The 24,936-nt window shown below is 46.7% G+C and overlaps 1 protein-coding gene across 5 annotated transcripts in view; it reads right to left on the bottom strand.

The window, feature by feature from the left end:
- Positions 1–24,936, bottom strand: part of EEFSEC (eukaryotic elongation factor, selenocysteine-tRNA specific) — a 249,570-nt gene that overhangs the window by 172,304 nt on the left and 52,330 nt on the right. The window contains exon 1 of one of the 5 annotated variants that reach the window (XM_032337040.1): positions 23,960–24,052. The exons of the other annotated variants lie outside the window; for them this stretch is intronic. Coding sequence (XP_032192931.1) covers positions 23,960–23,987 — 28 coding nt within the window. The 5' untranslated portion in view covers positions 23,988–24,052. Of the gene's footprint in view, positions 1–23,959; positions 24,053–24,936 lie in introns of those variants that run through there. 5 annotated transcript variants of the gene reach the window in all.

The raw sequence follows: 24,936 nt of genomic DNA on the forward strand, positions 1-24,936 counted from the left end.
ACGACACCCTGCCACTAAGAATGTGGAGAGACAGACAATTCTGTCCATTTGGGACATGTGCTGATAAAACCTCTTTGGAGGCCATGCTGGCAATAGCCATCGAAAGTGTGTATTGTGATCTGACAACACCCCATGCAAATGAGGCACAGTCAAGGCCATTGTTGCAACCTGTCTGCAGTAGCCCAAACATGGAGCCAGCCTAGCTGCCCATCAGGAGGGAGGCTGTTACCTACATTAAGGCATGACCACATAACAGAATATTACACAGCTACAAAAAAGCACAGAGCAGTTCTATTCCCTGAGTGGAAGTCTTGCCAACAGGGCGTACCCAGTATACTGCCATTTCTACAGGTTGTGCATAAGAAAGTATCTGCCTGAAGTCACTGTCCTTGGAATTTTTAGAAGAAACTTATCACAGTCATTTGTCTCTGGCGAAGTAAACCAGGTAAGCAGGGACTAGGGTGCACGGGGGATCTACTTCTTACTGCCTTTGCTTTTGTACCTTTTAAATTTCAAACTTCTCATATATAATACTGATTCAAAATCAATTTATTTTTAAAAATTAAAAATTAAAAACAATTACTTACCTAAGCTAAGTAAAAGGACCAAAATCAAGCATATGAAAAATAAAACACTATTAAATTCTAGCCAGACACATTTGCTGCCATAGATACGGAGCTCACAATGTTAAGTGTTAAAGCTCCAGACACCAATCAGAGAGACAGCTTTTCCTTAATGGACTCAGGGGATTTAAAGAACCCCAAAAACAGAATAACTCTCTTGCAGTGCTTAAGGTCTCTTAATGCGATACCTATGTACACATAAAAGCATCTCAGACACCATTCTTGGCATGCATCTCTCCTGCTAGGAAACTCTCCTTAAAGGACCAGACTGGATTCTACAAGTTATAACAATGCCATGTTGGGGAATGGGGGCAGAACAGAGATGGAGGCAGACCCCATTATCTGTCTAGGGGTCATAATGATGTTCCGTTAATGACATTCTGTCCTTCTGCAAGATCGATGCAGGAACCAGAGACTTGTCCTCACTCCCCAGTCAGCGGTTGTAAGGCTTGCTGGAGAGCAACCCCCACACCCGGGTGCACCAAAATCAGACAACATGGTCAGAGATGGTCCTGAGCATAACTAAAGAGTGGAGGGCATGTGGGAGTTTTCTGTACTATTTAAGGTCTTCTGTAAGTTTGAAATTATTTCAAAATGAAAAAATAAATAAAACAATGACTGGAGTGTCAGGAAGTTGGGAAATGGAGAAAGAAAATGAAGAGCCATTGAATCCCCAAGACTACCCCATGCACACGATTTCAATCAATGCTCACAACAGTGCAGAAGGAGGAACTTATTATTATTAATGAACACTTTCTACAAACGGAGAAACTGAGGCTTGGAGAGATCTGAAGTGACCCTCCCACAGTTGCTCAGCTAGCAAACTGGAGGCCCGAAGTCCAACCCAGAGCTGTATGCTACCACACAGCATGTGCCCACCACAAGGCCAAGGGAAGAGGAAATCGGGAGGTGTCAAGTTCAGAGGTTGAGACCCCATGCTCCTCGTTGGCGGGAAATACAAAGGAGGTGATCTTGAACGGAAGCATGAAGGAACTCAGAGAGACCTATAAGAGAACTCCCTGAGAGGCAGGGTGAGTAAAGATGCAGATGACGTCTTTTCACAGTCAAAGGGCTCTTTGCCAGAAATGTTCAGAACAGTGCTGGCAGGCTGCAGGGAGGGAGTACGGCTTACACCAGGGTTCCCTGTCCACGCACCACCACTGATCTCTGCCATGCCTATGGTTATTTACTTACGTGGGCTAAGTCGTTTTTTTGAACTCAAATGCATTTATATTTAAAAGGACTTTACATGACAATAAATGCACGAAACTCGCCATAAGTCGAAGTTAAGCATAAAGATGAATAGACTGAGAACACAAAGCAATGGGGTGCGATGCTATTGAATGCCACTAGGTAATGCTGGCTGCCCCAGCTCTGAACCAGAGGCCTGCTCATCGCCGAAAAGGGACCAGCAAAGAGCTCGTACAAAATGGGAGGGACAGGATGACAACTGGAACAGACGTGAACTTCCAACCCTGGCAAGCGGCAGTACTGATCACGGGCCAGGCACCAACCAGTTCCTCATCACCAGGCCTGTGGCCCACCCTTAGGAGGCCCCGGAGTAAACACCAGTCACATTGCCCCCACTCAGGAGAAGAGGCATCTGTGCTCCCTTGGATCAAAGGGCCAAAGGGAACGCTGGCCTCTGCCACCTCCTCTCCGGATGGAGGCTGACGCACAGGTTCTGCAGGGCCATGACTCCCCACTTAACAGAGTTTTGCCTGTTTGCTTCTTTAAGCTACTGTGTCGTAGTCTATCTAGGGTAATCTTTTTAGCTGACTTTGCACAACAGTACAACTCCTGTTCTAGAGCAGTGAAAAGCAGCAGAAAATGGAATTTGAAATGTAGAAATAAAATAATTGTGGTCCATGAGCTATAATTTGATTTCATGCTTTACAAGGAAATGAAAGAAGGCTTCCTTAAAATGTACGGTTTCTGCTCCCTCTCCCCTGTAAGCCCCCTCCCCCCCCTTTTTAACCATTTTAGGATTTCCTCTAGCACCGAAGAGAAAATAGGATTGTGGAAAATGTTCAGTTCTCAAGTGTCACTGCCACTCAGGGGCAAGCTCGATTTTAATGTGAACTTCCCATTCTGGGTAAGAGGAAATTCTTCAATTAATAAACCGGGTGTGCGGAGGCCAGTCTTTAAGGTTTAATCAATTTCATCTGTACTTAGGATAAAAAGACTGACTATTCTACTTTTCTTCCCCCCTCGTTTTCCTTCTTTAAAAAAATAATAAAATGAATGTTTTATTTTAAATTCTTTGAGGTTCGTATCTCCTGTTTCAGGAAATATTGTCTATTTCATGCGGTGAGTATGAAAACTTCCCCCCTCCTTTCTTACTTGTGCTGAGAATCTTTTTTCAAAAATAACGAAATTATCCTCTGCCCTCATATACTATAACAGCTTGGGAGATGATACGAATTATACAGGATTTTGGCAGACACCTTGGAGTGGGGGGAGGGAAACTGAGAGACAAATCACCAAATATGGATGCAAGAACTTCTTCTGGACAAAACAGCAAGAGGTGGACATGGGAATGTAAATTATAAGGAAAAACCGTCCTAGAGCGGCCGAGGCAAACTTCATAGCACAAACCTCCCCTAGGAACGAGACCCCGCCCCGTGGGTCAGCCAGTCTCTCTTAAGGGTGAGCAGGGTGAGCACAGGAAGGCGACCCAGAATTTCAGAATTAAACCAGGGAGCGTTCCCCCGCCACGACCACCACCCACCTAAGTAGTATGAATCAATATTGAGACTTAGTGATCAGCCAAAAACACTGAAACCTTACGAGGGACAGATAATTCCTCAATCTTTGTTACATGGTCACTTGGCACTCTGGGCTCGCTCACGTGTGGGGGCAGAGGTTACAGTCAGGCCCCCCAGTGGAGGGTGAAGAGCACAAACTCTGGGGAGGGTCAGCTCGGATTTAAGTCTGAATCTAAGCTCCACTTACCAGCTGCTTTGTCTCTCACATAATACCTAACCTCTCTGGGACTGTTTCTTCACCTGTAAAATGGAGATAAAACCACTGCTGACCTTTGAGGAAGTAAGGCACCTCACACAGTGCTCACAACAAAGAAGGTACCCAGTCCACAAGAACAGGAGGACCCAGCGTTATGGGGACCTGGGTAATTCAGTGTATCCCACGTCTTCCCAATGCTTTGATCAAGGTGCCCAGGGGAAAATGCTATGTTTTAAGTCAATATTTTCACTAAAACTCCATAACCCTAGGGCTCTGCCCTGTCAGTGTACTTTCCAATGTGAAAATGAGCAAGAGGTTCACGGTTCAGTCATGGTGGCTAAAAGTTATTGAGGGTCTAAACCTTGCTGGTCACAGTTCCAGGCACTAGTCGTCTACATATGAAAAAGTGGAGGCTCAGAAGAGTAAAGAAAGTGTTCACTAAGTGTGAGGGAGGAGGGAAGACGGGAGGGAGGCAAAAAACGGAAGCAGCCAGTAGGGTGAGGGTGCAGAAACAGTTTGAGCCAGATGGCTCCATTCCTATGGCTAGGTCATGGTGGAGCTGCAGCCAAACCTAGGTCTGCCTGATCTGAGGCCGCTTTTGGTCCATCAAGCCTCCCCCTTGAAGTGGCACCCAAGAGGATTCCTCTTGGAAGACAGCACCCTGTAATCCTGAAGGGAAACTCTGCAGGAAGTTTCACCAGGAGTCTTTCCATCTCTAGGAGCAGGCAGGCCCTGCGTTTCAGGGTACACACATCTTCTTTTCCTATGGAGAGATGTGAACACAAACAAGGGCAGGTGTGCAGCTCACAGTGAGAATGAGGGCCAGATGTACGAGGCTCTGCAGGGAACATCCTGGATCCCACGTCAGCATCCCCTGTCTGCATGCCTGATGAGACTTGTCCAAGAGCCTTTACTTCTCTGAGCCTCAGTCTTTCCCATCTGCAGCATGGGGAATCATATATTATTTATAGGGCAGTGTGGAGCTCACAGATCATGAGTGCAAACCTCATAACCCAGGGTCTAGCACACAGCAGATGCTTAACCATGAAGTGATAATTACCAGTGTTCTTAGATGTGAGTTCTCATTCTGACCAATTCTAGCACTGGACAAAGCGCCATCCTGGAATGGAGACCGAGTGGCCATGTTCCCAAACGTCAAAACCTGACGGCCTAGGGGAGGCATCTCAAGTGAGTGACGTGGCCTAGGAACAAGACAAGGTGTGAGCCTAGAAGGAACTGAAATGCCAGTGCCCCAGCTGGGAAGGACAGTTTCTCCTCAGCTCCAGCCCATGTGGCCAGACAGGAATGTGGGCCTGGAGTTGCCAAATCTTCTGATTTTTTAAGACAAGCCAAAAATCTGGACTATTGTATGAAATTTGCCAATTTTTAAATGTTGACAACCAATTCAAAAAAAATGTTTAAACTGTATGGCCCAAACAAAACATATCTATGGGCCAAAACTGGCCCACAGATCCCCAGTGTGAGATCTGTGCAGGGAATTTTCTCTAGAAAGGAAAGTTGGAAGAAACAGAATAAACATCCAGCTTCTTTGGCTGTTACCTGTCTGAATCAGAAAAGCACTCAGGATCAGTCGGCAGAGCCGGGAGGTTTGACAGCCCCACGGCCAATGGCTCCTATGTCCCACATTTGGTCTTGATGGGGTAGGGAAGGCAGATGCCATGAAGGGTTCATCCTGGAAGAAAAGGGTGGCATTCCCTCTGCTGTCACCAGGCCCCAGAGGACCAGAGCAGGGGGACAAGAGGCCACAAACTTGGGGTCAGACAAACCTTAGCTTGGACCTGTACCTGCTGGGCCACAGGGCGAGCATGGTCCCTCCCTGGCCACAGCCTCCTCCAGGCCAGATGAGAGAGGGTGCTGGGCCTCTAATGCTCCAACGTTCTGGACTGAGGCCCTTGCCTGGTATAGCAGTCACAGTCCAGCAACATCGTACGTTTATACGGGGACAACAGAAAAGTGCCCAACTTGGCATTGAAGCAGTTCATGCAGTAAATGCTGAAAATGCTGTCTTATGTGTTATTTTCTCATTGGTGGAGTTTCTTTCTACAGTTTCAAGCACAGGTTTCCATACGGAGTCTCAAAATACCCCCAGTGTATAGAAAGTCCAAAAATAACTTAAGACAATGATTTTCCTGGAAGAATGAAGCAGGAAAACCTCAGAGACACCAGCTGGAATTTCCTGTAGGTCAGAAGTTGTTCTTACTGAGTCTTTGGTAGAAGCCCTTTCCATGAGAAATGAGCGTTGTCCTCAGAGCCAACATTTAATGGGATGCTCCTATGAGCCAAGCACTGTTGTAAGTGCTATGTACACATTAGCTCATTTAATTCAGTCCTCTAGCATGTAGGTAGAATTATCAACACCCCCTTTTTGCAGACAAACACATCAAAGCACAAAGTTTAAACCACTTGCCCCAAATCAAAGAGCCAGTCAGTGGCTCAGGAACTCTGCTCCCAGAGCCCTAGTTTCTAAAGGCACTATGTTGGGGTCCCTGGGTGGCTCAGTGGGTTAAGCCTCTACCTTTAGCTCAGATCATGATCTCAGGGTCCTGGGATCTAGCCCCGCATCGGGCTCTCTACTCAGCAGGGGGCCTGCTTCTCTCTCTCTCTCTCTCTCTTTCTGCCTCTCTGCCTACTTGTGATCTCTCTGTCAAATAAATAAATAAAATCTTAAAAAAATAAAAAATAAAAAAAATAAAGGCACTGTGTTACCCTGTGTGGAGAAAGCAGTGGGAAGACCAGGGCTCCCACGAGGAACAGAGAAGAGGGCAGTGGGTTGTCCCCCCAACCAAACCAGTGTACCTCCCAGCCCTATCCACCACTCCCATGCCTCCTCAGGCTCCCTGCTCCAGCCACGTTCTTGCCCACCTCAAGATTTGGCCTTGGCACAAAGACAGGGGCCTAAAGCACTCTTTCCATCCCGTCCCTCCTCCTGGCACTTCAGCCTTCCCATTTCAGCTCAGATGTCACTCCCAGGTATTTCCCCAACTCTCACTGGTCTGGACGAGGTGGTCCTGGGTCCCATAGTGCCCGCACTGCCCAGAAGAGCACTGTCTTGCAACTCACTGGCTTCCCCGAAGCTTCACCCACCAGGAAAGGGACCAGGCTGGCTTTTCCCCCACAGAATCCCTCACACCCAGCAACAAAGAGTAGGTGCTCACTAAATATTTACAGAGTAAAAAGAACTGTGAGGCCAGGAGGATTAAGCCTTTAAATTACGCAGAATGTCCTCTTTATTAGCAATTCAGAGACTCTCTTCTACTCTTCAGTGGTGACATTCTAGTGCACTCCAAAAACATATGTGTGCTTGCTCAGAAACAGAAAGAAAAGGAAGAAAACCTGAGCAACTGAAGCAACTGTGCCAAGGACAGGACCATAGGCCTGACGATTAGGTGGTCTGGAACCTGCAGAGAGGGGGGCCTGGAGGTTGCTGAGGGCTGCGTTCACTTGGAGAAGATGCCAAGCAAACCCCTAGTGGGGGGACGGAACTCAGGGTGCTAAGCAAACTCGTCCGCTGCCGCAAAGGCAGAGCTGGGCCTCAGACCCTTTCCACCGTTGTTCAAGTGGGGACCATCCCTCACACGGCAGGCAAGCAGGCAGGGCCTGGACTCCAGCATTCTGGTTGTTCTGAGAAACAATGGTTGTTCCTGTGGCCTCAGACAAACAGGCCCTTGTAGAAATGGGTCCCAAGCCCCAGAGAGGCCCTCCTCTGAAGCACAGAAACCAAGGCAGGGCATTCGGGACTAGCCCCAAGCTGATGATGCTGGAAGGGCAAGGCCCTGGAGCTCCGCTGAGTGATACGCTGAGACTGAGGAGTCACTGAGCCTCAGAGTGGACTTGGGAAACTGTTTACTGGGGAAGCAGGAGGAAAAAAAAAAAAAAAGAGGAAGAAAAGAAGGGGGGAAATCTACCATAAAAAGTAAGTAAAATCAGCAAAATTCCTTCATGAAAAGGGTGGAATTAGCATATGGCCTCAGCTGCCAAGTGAGGCCATTGAAGCAAGCAATGTAAATGAGTTCAAGATACAATTAGACATTTTTCTGGACGGAGACGGAGGGGACTGAAGAAGGCATGGCAGGTCACATTTCAGATGGAGCAAGAGGAACACATTTCACCGCAGAGTGGCCCGCAGAGCCCACCGTGTGAGGGCCTGGTGCCAGCGGCCACAGGGACAGGGCCCAGAGGGCAGGCCAGGCCCTACTAGGGGGCTCAGCCTCCCCACTATTTTTTATCCAAAGGAGACAGAAGTTTACTGAATATGCCACAGTGGAGTGGCAGGCAGGACAGGAGAGAGGCTGTTGGCTCTCCCTCCCCAGTCCCGATTTCCCAGGACCCCTCCTACAGGACCTAACTGCAAGCCAAGCTACCCAGGGACTGAAATCAAAGTTCACTTCTGGTCCAGGCCACACATTTATATGCGGTCCTCTGGGAGGGTCCCAGTTCCTGCCCTCAAGGAGCTCCCAGTCTGATGGGGGAGACACACACACACACACACACATGCCCGAAATAGCAACACAGGGAAGCACATCAAAGTAAGACGAGCAGTTCCTGCTAAGCAAGCACAGAAGAGGGGAATTTATCAACGGGAGGGAGGAAGGAGGCCGGAAAGCCCAGAGAAGAGGCCGTTCCGGGCAGAGGACGCAGCAGGAGGCTACGGAAGCCCCAGCTGCCAGCACCTCACGGAGGATGCTGAGCACGCAGTTCCCCAGAATCTTTGGGGAGAGGGCCAAATCACCTCGAGCTCTGTGAAAAAGGACGGAATGACCAGAGGCGCCAGCCGCTGGCCCATGGACCAGATATGACTCAATGGCAACAGCTGTTCCCAATCTTCTCCAGAGCGCAGCACATGTGGCCCACCCAGGGAACAGAAAAGGCTGGGTCCTTGTGAGGGACACAATTTATTAGGCCCTCTCGAGCCCAATTGGTTCTGATGTCCTCCTTTATGTGGCTCGCTGCATGGGCCGTCTAGCTTTGTCAAGCTCCTGGGCCCCCAGTTCCCTTCTAGGTGAGGTACATGTTTACTCCAGTCAGTCCAAAAGGACCACAAACATTTCCTTTGTGTTCTCAGCAAACTTGCTGGTGAAGAGCATTTCCACAGCCCCTGAGCTCCAGCCCCAACTCTGAGCAGGGCTCTGGCCCCCACACAGCCTAACAGAACAACCTCTGCCAATCTCTTGCGTCAAAGGACCGGGGCTCTCAATTTGAAACTAGAAATAATCCGTTAACACTCTGAGAAGAAAACAAGGCAATTCCCAGACTAGCCGAGCACCCTGTCCATGAAACGGCCTCATGCCAGACCAGGGAGAGAGGAGTGACAGCACGCAGGGCAAGTGTGGAGCACTCCGCACTGTCCTTCCCTTCTTCTCTCCGACACCCCATAAAAGCTGGGTCCCTGGCTACCGGACCACCTTGTACCACAGCAAGGCAGCGAGGAAAGGGCTGTGGCAGGTGTTCGACAGCAAGGGGGTGGTGGCCAATGGCTAGTGCTGATGCAATGCTCTGTCCTCCTTCCTGGCAGAGAGAAATGGAATTATGCTCACATCCATAAACAACCACTCTGCCTGGCACATGCTGGGGAAGCTTTCACCTACGCTCACGTAGTCTTCCCAACAACCCTGCAAAGGTGAGCACTGTAATCCCATCTTCCAAAGGCAGAAACTGGATCAGAGAGATCAGTGAACATACCCAACACACAGTGAATGAGCAACAAAGCCAAGATCCCAGAAACCATGCTCCTCCATAACCCTTCAGAGCACTTTGTAGCCACATGTCCTCATTTTAGGGGGCCTTGCCATTGCCCCTGCCCCAAGAGGGGGTCCTCAAGAGTAGACACAGAACCAAAGAAGAAACCACCCTGGCCAGACTGGAGCTGGAATGGCCTCCCCGTGGCACCCAGGCCATCTCCCAGCTTAGGAACTGCTCTGTGCTGGTGTGAGGCTTCCTGGGTGGTGCTCGCCTTCACATTGGCCTCTTCTAGCTTTAGGTCCTAAACCTGTGAGCTGAAGCTTTAGGCTGAGGCTAGATGCTTCACCCCACTAGGGGCAAGAAGGCCCAGGCAGCCAGGCATAGTGCACAAAATACAAAATTCACAAACAGGCAAGAACTCGAGTCCCAGCACAAGCAGATGACCTGAGGAGGCCAATTTACCTCTCTGAACCTCGGGTTCCTCACCAACATCAGGACCTGGGGATACATGGGTCTCTATCCCTTTTATTTGGGGGTTGGTATACTTTAAGAGTATTTTTTGAGAAAACTGGGAAGATTGGAGTATGACTAGAGTACGATACCAAGGTACTGTTAATATCATTAGCTATGATAACGACATTGAGTTATGCAAGGAGATACTTGTATTTTTAGAGAGAGAGAGAGATACAAGTATCAGGAGTAACATAACTTGAGATCTTGTGGATTTGTTTTAAAATACTTCAGGGAAAACAAGAATAGCTGAAACAATCATGACAAAATCTTAGTAACTGTTAAATCTGCACAAAGAGTATACGAGAATTCACTCTAGCTTGGGTATGTATGCAATTTTTCATATTAAAATCAGTAAACAATCAGAGTGCCTGGCTGGCTCAGCTGGTACAGCACACGACTGTTGATCTCGGGGTCCTGAGTTTGAGCCCCACATTGGGTACAGAGATTATTAAAAACAAAATAAACTTTTTAAACAAGTGTATAATTAAAAAAAAAAATAAGCCAATAAACAATCAAAAAACCTCCCTAAAGACAAACTCTAGAAACAAAGAGATGAATCCAAATAAGAACTTGAGAATGAGGAAGCATGCACAAAAGGGCTGGAGATAGCTGTGGAAACCATTTAAACACAGAATGGAGTTTTTGTTTGTTTTTTAAAATTTTTATTTATTTATTAAGATTTTATTTATTTATTTGACAGAGAGAGATCACAAGTAGGCAGAGGCAGGCAGAGAGAGAGAGGAGGAAGCAGGCTCCCTGCTGAGCAGAGAGCCCGATGCGGGACTTGATCCCAGGACCCCGAGATCATAACCTGAGCCGAAAACAGCAGCTTAACCCACTGAACCACCCAGGTGCCCCTAGAATGGAGTTTAAAGAACTGTGATATCTATCCATTCATTAAAATTATGTGCCTATTACATACTGACTGTATTGCTTATAATTCTTTGAAGGAAGAGATACATACTACAAATGATTTCACTAAAACTAAGGAAAAAAAAAAGTGCAGCAGAACAAAACCAAACCCAGGAAGACATCTCAGAGTAAGGCTTCGTTCTATAAGTCAGAAGCTTGAGAAATCCAAGCTCCAGTATGATTATTAGAGATGTGAAGTCAATACTGGTCAAACCATTACTACCTCTGAAGCAAATAAAATAAGCTGCAAATCTATGCAAATATTAAAAATTAGAGAAAATCACAAAGAAAGCAAGAGAAAAAAAGAATAGAGCAAGGAAGCATTGAAAATATTTTTTAAAAAATTAAACAAGGGGCGCCTGGGTGGCTCAGTGGGTTAAGCCGCTGCCTTCAGCTCAGGTCATGATCTCAGAGTCCTGGGATCGAGTCCCGCATCGGGCTCTCTGCTCAGCGGAGAGCCTGCTTCCCTCTCTCTCTCTCTGCCTGCCTCTCCATCTACTTGTGATTTCTCTCTGTCAAATAAATAAATAAAATCTTTAAAAAAAAAAATTAAACAAGATGACAAAAGACCAAAAATATAATAATAAATGTAAAAGGGATATACTAACCTATAAAGAGAATGGGGTTTTCAAAATACAAGATATAATCCTATTTTGATGTCTTCAGTTGGGTGGCAGCATTTGAAATGATTTCTTCTTTTTCATTTTTTCCTCAGCTATATTTGCTGATCTTCCCACAATGAGTACATAATTTCATGATTGCTTTGAATAGGCCAGGCACTGGTCTAGACACTACACAAAGATTATCATATAACAACCCTATGTTGTTAAATTTTCCATTTTACAGATGAGAATACTGAGACACAGAGATCAACCTCTCATTCTCTTAGCTAATAAAAGTGTATCTTTGTACATGAACTCTGGAAAGTAACTGGAAATATATATGTCATACATGTGAGTTGCACAAGTTAAGGGAAAGGTCCCCAACAAGACTGCCCTCACTTTAGACATCAGCCACAAGTTCAGGGGTCCCAAGGCCATATGAACTCTGGATCCACCAGCTGCAAGTCTGGGTGGTTCTCACAACACCCCTGAAATTAGATATTTCACTAAAACAACTCACAGAACTGAGGAAACCACTATACTTACAATTACAGCTCTAAAATGAAGGGATTTACATACATATCGGGACTAGCCAAATGAAGAAACACAGAAGGAAGATCTAGAGAGGTGTCGCTCTACACAGATTCAGGACATGTCATCCTCTTAGCACATCAGTTTGTTCACCAACCAGGAAGGTCCACCGAACCTTAGTGCCCAGAGTTTTTATTGGGGTTTCATTAACATAGGTGTGAGCAGTTGAATCATTAGCCATAAGATGAACTCAATCTCCAGCCCCTCTCCCCTCCCCAGAGGTCAAGAGGTCAAGATGGTATCTGGGCCCAAAGCCCCAACCGTCTAATCACATGGATGATCTTTCAGGCATGACCAGCCCATCCTGAGTCTTCCCTTTCACATGAAGTTGGGTGTGGTCAAAGGACCACCATGAACATCAAGGATGTTCCAGTCCCTGGGGAAATCTCAGTGGTTTTAGAAGCTCCATCCCAAGAACACAGGACAAATACTACATTCTTTATTATAAAACAATATGGCTAAAGTATGTTCACATATCACTGCCCTCCATGCCCCCCGTGTCCCACTGCACAATATAAGTCCCTACCTATTAATGAACCTCATTTCTCATACTGCGTTCTAAGGAATAATCTGAAATGCCAACAAATACTCATCATAGTGTTATTAGGAAATACTATACACAATGCATATATCCATCAAGAAGAGTGAGTAAACAGAGCAGAACAAGACTATGGAGCCATTAAGTATGTTGTCAAAGAATATCGAATGATATAGAATAAGGCTCATAGTTCAAAAAACTTTTGAAATCAGTGTCTAAAATGTTATATTCAGTGGGATTCCTCCTAGAAAAAAGAACATGTCAAAGTATTAATAGGAATTATCCTGAGTAACTACATTCTTATTTCTTCCTTATTTTTCCTTCTATTTTCTGGATTTTCAATATGCATAAATTACTTCCATATTAAGGAGGAAAAGCCTTTTAAAAAATAACACATGAAGAATAAAACTACATACACTGGCTCCCATGAAGTATTAATAAGCTAATTAATCTGGAAGTATATAGCAATGACTGCATTTCCAGTATTTAGAATTTCTTTTTGGCTCTTTTTCAAATCTATCTGCTCCTTTTTCATAATGTCCTAATCTCACTATGGATTCTATTATTTCATTTACATTTCAAACATTTATTTTAAAGCCCCTTTAGTTTATGGTTTCTAGTTTGTAGGATATGAATTTTCATACCTGTGTCTATAGAACGTCTTTTTCATGGTGGTAATTCTCCTTGTATGCCTTGTGATTTGTCTGTAAATTCATTCCCTGCAAGCATTGTTTTCTGTGAGAAGTCCTGTATGTGTGTGACTAAGGTGCCCTGTGAGTTCAAGAGCTATGGTGGCCAGAGCTATATGGCTTTACCAGTGTTGACATTAATTTCTTGGCTCAGAGTTTCTAGAAGCACCAATGATGGGAATACGAACCCTGCATCCAGGGGCATGCAGTCAGGAATTCTGTCCTCTCCAGGGTGACAGGAGCTCTTCCTGAGCTCACCTTCCAGCGTAAGCAATTTAATCTTGACCTGTTGGAGGAGAACTTTCCTGGTTCCTTTTCTTAATTTATGAGGTGACCCTTCACATCTCCAGTTTCGATACCCCTGTGAAACAATGGCTTCCAGTCCTATTCATGGCTATGCATCTGACTTCTTTTTTGCACCCAGCCCAGAAGATGTTCCTTTCCAGCTTCTGAACCTAGCTGTCCATGTCTGCTTCTCTTAGACTGTCTTCCCTTCACCCAGCATCTCAGTGAGTCTGGGGCACAAGGATCCCTGCAGCATGGCCTCCCATGTTAACAGGAAGTCTGAAGGAATGTGGTAAGTGTAGGGGGTCAGGTGTGGCACACTGTGGGGTGACCTGACATCATGCCATTCTTACCACTGGAAAACACTGATGGAAACTAAATTTACAAAGTAATTAGAAGTCACTCTGGCGAGCAGAGAACTATAACTGAAGTTGGGCTATAGTCTCCAAGCCACAAAGACCTGGACTTGAACCTGGCTTCCACCAGCTCTGCAGTCTAGGGCCACTCCTCTGGCACAACACCCACCCACTGGGATACGGGGAGAACTGGCACTAAGGCACCATGTGCCGCAGAGGGAACACAGGCCCAAAGCCTGGTCTGCTGCCGGCCAACCAACCTTTGCTCTGCCCAGTCTCAACAGTACGCATTCATCCATTGGCTGGGCTTGCTTCTACCAGCTACTTTGGGCAGGCACAAGGTCAGAGCTGCATGAAACAAGTTAGAAGTGGGGACCAGTAGAGCACAGAAGTCCCAAGGAGAATGGCTAAGGGAGGGGGCTTCTCACACCCAGAGGAGTCCTCAACTGTGTGGCTAGCAGCAGTTGGAGCCACATGTCCCCATGGGAACACGGGAGAATCGGGCCAGTCACACCTCTATCTGAGAGCAGGCTGTGGTGTCTCCTGCTTCTGCAGTGGCCTATCATCTGACATGGAAGACACTTATGTCCTCTATGTCTGTGGATGCCTTTGCACCAATAACATCACTGGCCACAGAGCAACAGCCACAGAAACACCCTAACAGAGAGAGCTTGGTCAGTGGGAGTTATCACCACTATGCCCGGTTCTACCGCTAGAGAGGTAATGCGTCTAGTTCACTCGACTCCAAAGATAACGCCCAAAAGCAACTCGGGCACCTCTGGGTGAGACCAAAGACTCTGGAGCCACAACGTCTGCCTTCAAATCTCAGGGCCACGACTTATCGTTTAGTGACTCTGAAATTACTCTCTGTCCTTGGTTTCCTTATCTGCAAAATACGGATGGAACAGTAACTATCCCATTGGGTAGTAACGACAAATACACGTAACCGTGACGAAGTGCCCACAGCAGGTAGTATAGGAGGGCTTGCCAATATTACGACTGTTAGTCATTCTTTTTGCTCAAAGTGCTATTTAGCAGAAATTCCGAACTCCAAGCACACAACTCTAGAAGTATACCTAGGCCAGTTTTCCCGAATGAGCTCAGATGGCAGGCTGGTGCTAGGTCACGGGCCACACTGAAAGACCACCCCTTCAAGACCCATTTCATGAGTAATCTCGGTTTAGTGTCTACTGCGGACCAGGCACTGCAGCAGTTTAACAAAACGAACCAGGTCCCTGTCCTCACGGAGTCTGCATTCTAGTGCGAGATGCAGATACTTTTACAAAGAGATCAAGCTATGCAGAAAATACAAGAGTACAATGGTATATAGAGCAGCAGGGTGCAATGAGGCAGTATTCTAAAAAGAACAGTCAGGAAGGTTCTCTTGGAAGATAACGTGAACAGCGCTCTCCACAGAGGAAGAGAGCACATGAGACAGCCCTCGTGGGAGAATAGCTCTGAGTGGCTGGACACAGTGGACAAAGTGGAGGGTGACAGGGGATGGGGCTGAGTCATGTGGGTCCTTAACGCAAAGCAGGAGCTTGGATTTTATTTTATTTACAACAGAAGGCCCATGGCAGTTTTTTAAGAGGGAGAGTGATGAGCCTTTTTAAAAAGTCCACTGTGGTCCCGTGGGGATGGTGGGTTATCAAAGGCTAGGGTAGGAACAGGGAGGCCAGGTGGGGAACTGCTGCTGCATGCAATGGTAAAGGATGGTGGCAGACCTGATGGCACTAGAGTTGGGGGGTGGTGCCCTACTCCGAAGCACATGGCCAGACTGAAGCAGGAGGACACTCAAGGTGGCCAAGCTGACCGAAGAGCTCAGCGCCCACCCTGTCCTCAGATCTAACACAGATCGCCTGCTCCTTAGATGGGGCCTTCCCCGCCTCCCATCATGGCCTATTCACAGCTCCCTGATGGGCTGTGAGCTTCCTGGTAGCAAGTAGTAGGTTCTACTGGGCTGCAAAGTATTCCCAGGGCACAGGGTTCCCTGAGCTTTTTGAAGTCATCTGAAAAGGGCAGATGGAAAGGGGAAGAATTCTGGTCTTCCAGACCAGAGGAAGGAGGAAGTCTATGGACAGTATCTAAAACCAAGGAAAACAAAGTGTAGCATAATGAACATGTTTTAAAGATGGTAGAAAAACAATCAAGTGAAAGAGCTGGAATGGTCACCTATGGAGAGAGGAGGGGTTCAGTGCTTACTTACTCCCATGACTGGCTTCTCCTCTGGCTCTCTGCTCTGGGAAGACTGGGGCCCAGATCCTGTCCGCCCGCTGCCCCGGCACAGAGCCTGGCACACAGGACACAGTCAGTAACTGCTGCACCAATGAATGTCCAGTCCACAATCACGCTTTTAAAACCCAAACCCAAGCCTCTGGAAACATACCAAAAGAATGACTGAATGAATACTTCTAAAGAAAGGCTTAGACACAAATCAAGACAGTGGAGCAGCTTTCAGAAGCCCACTCGAAGACACGGACACAGAGCTTGGCCCAGAAAGCCAGCGCATCTGTTTGTTAAAAGCAACTAAAACAGAAATTGTTTTAAGTTACAGCTGGTGTCTGGGCCACTTTATCAAGCACTTAAGATATAGAGCTGATTATTTTTCTGGCAACAACGAAAGAAGAAAGGCTGAAAGTACGGTGTCCTGTTACCAGCTGTTTCCGGAGCGGCTCTTACAAATCTATGTCTGTGTCAGGGCCAGAGACAACTAAAGAGGCCTATACATGACGCTTGTTGTGGTTGGTCTTTTTTTTTTTTTCCCCCTGTCATTTTTCCCTCTTGCATTTCAGTTCCTTGAAGCACGCAAAGTACAGCCCCTGGGAGTTCTGTGCTGTCACTGCTATTTGCAAAAAAAAAAAAAAAAAAAAACAAAAAAAACCCAAAAAACAAAACAAAACAAACAAAACAAAAAAACCTTAAAAGGAGACTTGGCTTAAAAGAAACATGTGTGCACTGTGGTCCTGACTCTTGGTCTTTGCCCCTTACTGGGATCTGGATTCCAACACCAGCTCTCATTGGCCTGCTGCCTGGCCTTGAGCAAGCCTCCCTCCCGAACTCTGAACCCCAGTTTCCTCATCTGTACAATGTGAGAGAGTTGGGAGCAGTGGAAATGATTTCCTAGTGCCAAGCACAGAACCTGAAATATGGAGGGTGCTCAATAAATGGGATAATAACTAATAATTTGATTCATCCTCATCACTCATACCCACCCCCCGCCACTACGTGGACATTTCCCCCGAAGCCTGCCTCTGAGACAGTGATCATGGCCAGAGTGGAAAGAAGCCTATGGCTAAGACTGCAGTTGTGTACATGGGAGGTGGGGGAGGGGAGCTGGCACAGTGCCACTGGCTCCAAGACTCCGAGGCACTCATTTAATCTGCACAAGTCCTGAGGGCAGGTGAGCAGGCCCAGAGGGTATCTAGGCAGAGGGGCTGAAGGAGCCAGACTGGAGGGCCAAGGCATATATCTAATTGTCTCACCAAGTAATCCTCTAAGCACCTTCTGCTGGGGGCGGGCGGGGCAGGGGGAGGCGAGGGAGGCAGGACCCTGTGTTGGGCTACGCCATGACCGCTTTCGATGGGCAGATGGCACACTGCCTCCACCCCACCCATGATCCACCTGGACCGATATCCACACAAGCACACTCTGAGCACTCAGTCAGCCCCTGGGTGACATTTAGACAGGGGCTTTCCATCAGTGCCCCTGGAGGCTAGGTGTCCTTGTCACACCCCCTCACCACCACAGACCTGACTTCTGTTCCAGAATTAGGGATGGGCTTAACAGCATGTCCTCCAACCTCTTGTTTCTGCTGTGAGAATTCGAGGAGTACATATAAAAAGCCCTTACAGTGCTGACTGGCACCAAGCAAAAGCCATAAAAACGTTAGTCACTATCACTATTAACATCTCTGGAGGGGACTGATGGGGAATTTTTATTTTCTTCTTCCTGTGCTGTTTTCCAAGGTTGGGATAAAAAAATTTATTTCACAATACATATAAATACTTCATAATAGCACTCATTACCTACTAAAACAGTAGAGTAAAATGCTGGAGTTATGTATATGGTAAACTTCCATCCCGGGGGCCAGAGGTTTCCGTCTGCTCGCAGGCATCTGAACCAGTTTTCAGGACCACTGTCAAGCCCGCCTCTGCTGCCAAAGGAGTCCAAGCCACCTCTAGTCCCTCTGCCCTAAATCAGTCACAGTGAACGGGATGGCATGCAGCTCTGAGAGTGGCCTCCCAGAAACTGGCGAGTCACTTATGGTTTCTGCAAGCTCCGTACCCCTGCAGGACCCTGTGAGGGATTTCCTGGGAGATGGGGCTGGTAAGCTGAACACGGGTGAAGGCTGTGAGGCAGATCTCATGGACCGACAGCTGTCAGAGGCCCTGGGCAGGTCCAAGTGGGCCAGTCAAGGGGTGGAGGAGTGAATGGGTGGGCGGGTGTCCAGGCTGGGGCAGGCAGAGGGCCGAGCTACATTGCTGTGACCATCTGGTATAGACAGCCACCTACTCCAACTTGGGTTTGGCATGTCCAGACCAGGCACTGCTCTGCTTCTCCTGAACTCACCCTTTTCCCAGACCCACGCTGAGCTGGTTTCTGCTTCCTGCAACCAATCAAGCCCAAACTAAAATCCCAGGTCTACAGACCTATTAGCGGACATGAAGCCACCCCAATGGAAGCTGAGTTTGGTGACAGGCCAAGCTTTGATGTTCCTCCATTCCACAACTGGTCAGAGTCTCAGACTTGTTTATTTTTCCCATATAACTTTTGCAATGTTTCAACTAAACAGGATAGTTTTTATCAACATTTCCAGAGCAAAAAAAAAAAAAAAAAGCAGAATGCCTGATGTGCAATGGGGACTAGTAGATCTTTTAGGTTGTGTGATGCATGAGAAAAGCTCCTACTTTGAGAGATGCAGAAAGCCATACAGAAGCTGTGCATCTCCTTTTGTGGTGGAGACCCAGCACTCCTTCAACTGACTGGTCAGAGTCTCTCTTCCCTTGGGGTCACCCCTTTCCCCATCTCAGTCCCTACTGTTCAGTGGGCGGGAACTCCAGTCCCAGCTTCAGGTGTAAACAGGACCCAGATCCAACCACTCAGTTTCTCCCACGTCTTGTGCTAGGACACCCGGGAAAGAGATCTCTCTCTCTGCCAGGGGAGCTGACGTGGCAGCACAAAAGTCAACCTGGAGAGCCATGGCCATTCCACGATCTCATGGGAGCCAGTGGGCCTGAGAAATAAGCTGACATGAGAGAAGGACACCCAGGAAACAGAGGCAGGGTCCTGACCCCAACATTTGAGGTCCTGTGCTGTACCTAAAACTGGCCTTTATGACACTCCTGGTTTTAAGAAGCAGTTTGGGTTGAATTTCTGTCTTTTACAACCCAAGATGATTTAGACAAATTCTTTGTATTAATCTCTGCTTTGACAACCCAATTCAACTTGACTATTGTGATTTTAATACCTTCAAAGCAATCTGCATGCCATCAAACCATGTATACGCATTGTCTCATCTGACCCACCAATGAGGCACAGCGCCCATTATGGCTACCCTGACTTCAGAAACCAGGACGGTGAATTAGTTAACTTCTGCCATCACTGTCACAATCATCACCATTTTACCCAAAGTCCCACAGATACTAGGTAGGAGAATCTGGATCCAGGCCCAAATTCTCTGACTCCAAAACCCATGTCCTTTCCCTCAAGGAAGGCCCCGCTGCCTCTGTGTACACAATCCCATCGCAGATGCACAAAAGGAGCGTATGCCTCATCCCCAAACATCATTCACCTTGAAACTAGATATATGTCCATGAACCAACTAGGGATGTTAAAAACCCTAATATAATTGAGAATCCAAATGTGTGGTCCGAGTACTATTCACATGGCAAGAAGGTGAGGTGGAGAAAAAGCTACATTTCAAGGCTGGGTGTTGGTACAGAATATCACCAACATTATTACAACCTCAGTAATGAAACGCTGCATCTTCTGATTCGGTTCTTCACTGGCCACCTCATCTCCCCCGTTCAACTAAGGTTTCCCCGTTCAACCCACATTCAACTAAAGTTTCCTCTGTTATGCAATTCTGCTGCCGCCCTCCCTCCCCAGACTGTGAAAGCATTCCATCATAACTATGCCCTAAGAGTTAGACACAGCCATTAACTGTGGCCCACCAGCTTCTTTAAAAGCCCCTTAATTATAGCTTTCAGGTGACACAGAGCACGATAACTTCCAGTCTCCCTCCTGGGAATAAAAGAGACTTCAGGTAATTCTGTAATTCTACATAACATCATTAATATTCTAGTGTCAACTGATGGCCTCTGGGTCTGCACTAGGTCATTGTCTATTGAGTATGTATGTTAACTGATGGCTGCAAATAGTTACTGAATGAATTCTGCCTCACTGATTGAGACAAAATTTTTAATTCAGCCATTTCATTTTATGAAACAGAGAAACCTGATTTTTTTTAATCTCCTATCATATTTTCTAACCAGCTTACATTATATTAGTGATATTTCACTGAATGATTTTTCTTAGGTCAAAATTTTCCTTATCAAATCATAATATAATATTCAAGATATGTTCTAGAAATGAAAAGTCAGCAAGGACTCCACAAGGACTTAAAAGAAAGTCTGGAGCACCATGGTTCTGAAATGGTTAGTCACTCCTGTGCCACCACCACAAATTCTGCTCTAGCCACCATGTATGTCCTGGTCTTGTTTTCTTCTTTAAGGATTCTGTGCTCAAGGAGCTTATATTCTAGTGAGAGAACAGTAAACAATACCACATAATTACAAAGGTCATTTCATGTGGGGACAAATGCCATGAAGAAAGAAACTGAAGTCTAATGTTGGTTTTTTATTTTTTTGTGTGTGTGTGACAGTGACATGGGGACCAGCAACATTATTAGAAAGCAAGTTTGGGGGCCCCTCACTCAGAGGGTCACATTAGAGCTGAGACCAAAATGGCAAAACAGGCAGAGTAGTGTGAGCCAGTGAAACAGCAAGTGTGAAGTCCCTGAGATGCGAGCAACCGTGGCCTGTGTGGCTGAAGGAGAGAGAAGACAACCATCCAGGAGCCATCTGTCCCCTCAAGGGGCTCAGCCTGACGCAGAGTACAATGCCAAACAACAGGAGGGTTTCCTCCTGGGGGACATCTTTATTGCTACTTTTAGTTGTTTAATTTCCCAACTTTGTATTCTGAGAAATTTCAAACCTATACAAAGTCTGAATAAGACTAAGTCTGAATAAGAAACACTGTGTATCCCTCACCAAGTTGCCACCAACAGTTAAGTTTGCTACATTTGCTTTCTCTCTCTCCACATACATATGTGCACATCTGTGACACAAATAAATACAGTAGATAAGTAATTATGTAAAAGATAATAATATATAATATTATAAATATAATTTATATAACATAAATGTTTCCCTAACCATTTTTTTAGTAGGTTATAGACTATGATACTAAATCCTTAACATCTATCTTCCAAGAATTGGGAATCAAGAAATTTACCCTTGGTGACATAATATTACCTAACTTACCACCAATATTCAAACTTACCCAAACTGTCCCCATAGTGTCTATCACAAATGTTCTTTATTTTTTCCAGATCTGGCTTCTTTAGTTTCCTTTAGTCTAGAATGGTCGTCTGCCCTTTCTGGCGGGGGGCAGCGGTGGGGAGAGAGTTCCTTTCACAAATCTGACATTCTTGAAGAAGAATCTTGCCTGGTTTATTAATATTTTTCTTTAAATTGACACACTTTTTTTTTTTACACTGAAAAAATAAAGCTAAAGAAAACCAAACCTTCCATGAAAATTATAGGTATTTGGGGTTTTTTCCTAATATACATTAAAATAAGAATGTAACTTTTGAAACTGAAAGTGTCTGGGGCACCTGGGTGGCTCAGTGGGTTAAAGCCTCTGCCTTCAGCTTGGGTCATGATCCCAGGCTCCTGGGATGCAGCACCACATCGGGCTCTCTGCTCAGCAGGGAGCCTGCTTCCCCCTCCACTCTCTGCCTGCCTCTCTGCCTACCTGTGACCTCTGTCAAATAAATAAGTAAAATCTTTAAAAAAAAAAAAAAAGACTGAAAGTGTCTGTCTGATGGTCCTCAGAATTTAAGATTTATTCTGTGCGTCGCCTATGAGAAGCCACTTCAGTCCAGCCTGGTCCTCACCCAGGCTTGGTCTGACTCCCCCCCACGCCCCAGCTTAGCAACCCAAGGGCCCCCGCCACTGCATGGAGGCGCTCTACCCACAGTTCCAGAGCTCCTCCTTCCTCAGGAAGAATCAAGACCTCCCTGTCAGTGACCTCTGCCAAGTCCCAGATGGCACAGGGCTAGGGGTCTACTCTGAGGTAAGTGCCACATTCCCACTGTACAGATAAGAAAACTGATGTTTCCAGAGATGATGATGCCTGCCCAAATCCTCTAAATTGGCTAGACTGCAAAAGCACTTTCTACTATACCACCTCATGCCACGACATGCCAAGCCCTCTCCCCTTGTCCTGCTGCCAGCCTCCCAGACCCTTCCCTGGAGGAATCCCCAACTCCATGTGGCAGGTGAAGAGGTGTGCCCAAGCCACACAACCAATGAGTTAACAGAGCTATCCCAACTGGTGTGTTTGATTCCTGCTCCTCGGTCTCCAGTCACTCTGCCTAGCCAAGGCCTTCCCTCAAGGCAATCCGGGTGCAGAAGGTGTGGTGTGATGGCCAGACCTCTCCAAGGGTCAGTGAAGGTTGCCAGAGTTCCTCCTAAAACACCAGCTCAAGGACAGATGCCGGTGCTCTTGGTGTGTGCTGGCTGCAAGTTGCTCCCTCGCATGTGGATGCCGTGCTCACAAGACAGCAGCCCAGGAGGGAGCTCGTGGACATGGCAGCACCAGTCCATCCCTGCTCGGGGAAGCTGGGAGCCAGCTGGAACTCCCAACACTCGTCCACTCACTCCTGTCTCATTCATCGTATTGGCTTTGGCTCAACGTCCAAAGTCCACAGAGACGACCGGGCTCTTGATTCCACTGTCTCAACTAGGATAGAAAGTATACCTCCAAACATGCTTCTATTTTCCTTACAAGCCATTCTACAAACACCAAACAGGAGAAGGCCAAAGCAAAATTCCTAGGCCTTTAAACCAAATGTTCCCTAAGCTGACACAGCTTTTAACCACTGTTCTAGGGATGGGATTCTCAATGAGTTTCGAATCCTTCTCTGGGGCAGCCTCATGTCATTACCTTATGCACTCAGTATCAGCAAGAGGCAGAGCTCCAGGTGCAGCGAGAGCTCTACGGGGCCTCTCCTGAAAAGCAGAGGACTCGAAGGCCCACAAAGCTCTTGGCAGGCACGGGAGCCAGTCTCTGACCAGCACGGGGAGAAGCAGACAGAGCAACAGAGAAAGCTGACTCAGCTACTAAGTGACAGTGGCAGGAATACCTATGAAGAAGTCAGGACCAGCCCCTGTTCAGATGTAAGCTGGGCCAATCCCCTGACCTCCTGACCCTTCCACAACCTCAAAAGAAAACTGGAAGTGTCTTCTAAAGTCCCATTCCACACCAACATCCTCCTAGTGAGAAGCAGTATACGTAACTTTATTTTTGGCCAGCCTGGATTTTTATATGTTGCATTATCAAGGGAGAGAGCATTATCTCTGGACCAAGGCTTTCATACTACTACCCACCTCCCCACATCCCTACAGAGGTGCGAAGTTGTCTATCATGAGCAGATTCACAGATGACAGATAACTAAGAACAGTAATACCTATACTGGAAGTATATAACACAGCTACACATAGGACTAAACAGGCTCTCTGCATATATTATCTCGAAACGTACCAACCACTTTGCAAAGTGGGCATTAGTAATTTTTTGCGAATGAAACACAGACACTTAATGCAGTGCTATTGCCCAGGCTCACACAGCCAGTAAGTGACAGAGGCCATCTGACTGCAAATCACACCTTCCCCACTATACCTGTCTTAGGCCACTGGGCAGTTGGTGAAGCCAATAAGCAGACTGGCAAGGCCCTTCCGTTTTTGCTAATGTACGAGCAGGAGCAAACCGAAATGGACAAGGAAGAAGGTCAGTGAGGCCTGGTGGAACCAAGCCTCTGAACCCCCAGCAGCACAATGAGCAACTCACCAGAGGACAAAGGTCAGCAGCCTGTGCCTTCTACACTAAACTGTGCACTTACCACAATAATGCCCAGCATCTGCACACATGTGGACTCAATGCTTCTTTCACTCCAGAGAAAACATGTAACAATCTGTTGGTTTTGAAGCTAGCTTTTTCTAAAAACTCAGAAAGTGATTGTGAAGCCGGAAGGAACCGTAAGTCATCATTCCTGATTTCTGGGCGTCTGCTCTGTGCCACGTGCTGTCCCAGGCACCCTTCCCTACAGTAACCCCGCCAGCAATCCTTAAGGTTGGATTTTGTAATTTCACTGTCCAAAGGGAAAACTAAAGCCCCAAGAGATGTTGGGGTGGAGCCAGGAATCAAACCCAGATTTATCTTAAAATCTAAAATCTGTTGTTCTTTCCACCACCAGAGATTTCAAAAAAGGTGGACATCTCAGAACATCTCCATGGAGACTTCCCCCAGAAACCCTGAAGTCAATATGCTTCCTGCCTCTCCACTAAGTCCCAGCCCTATGCCCTATGCCCTACCTAGGAAACCAAGCCATGTCTGGGACCCCCTTTCTCCATCGTTCATCCCCAAGTCCTGCCCATTTTTTCTGCTAAACAATGAAACAGTCCCTCCTCCCCTGCTACAGACGTAGTCCCAAAGCCCAGACCTCTGCATCGCTCTTGGACTTCTTTTTTTCTTAAGCTATAGCCTTCCTGCTTCCAGCACTACCCGTGCCAACCACCACCCACAGAACTGCACAAACCGTCTTTCTAAAGCATGAATAGGTACTCATTTATAGAACTGTTCAGCAGTCCCCCACTGCCTAGAGCAGTATATCCCCAAGTGGGAGATGCTTTGAGTGACAGAATGATCTGGTAATATAGTGTAAGAAAATTATGAATTTTTTGGTCTTCTTTCAAACTTTCTGATGGAACAGTGAGCAAGTCCAAATGGGGGCAAGATCTATGTGACACCTTTCTAAAATGTCCTAACCTCCCGTTTCACAAAAGCAAATCATGGCTCAAGTTCACAGCCTGTGTCAGG

The sequence above is a fragment of the Mustela erminea genome, chromosome 1 (genome assembly GCF_009829155.1).
Source record: "Mustela erminea isolate mMusErm1 chromosome 1, mMusErm1.Pri, whole genome shotgun sequence".
In the NCBI taxonomy this organism is placed as follows: domain Eukaryota; kingdom Metazoa; phylum Chordata; class Mammalia; order Carnivora; family Mustelidae; genus Mustela; species Mustela erminea.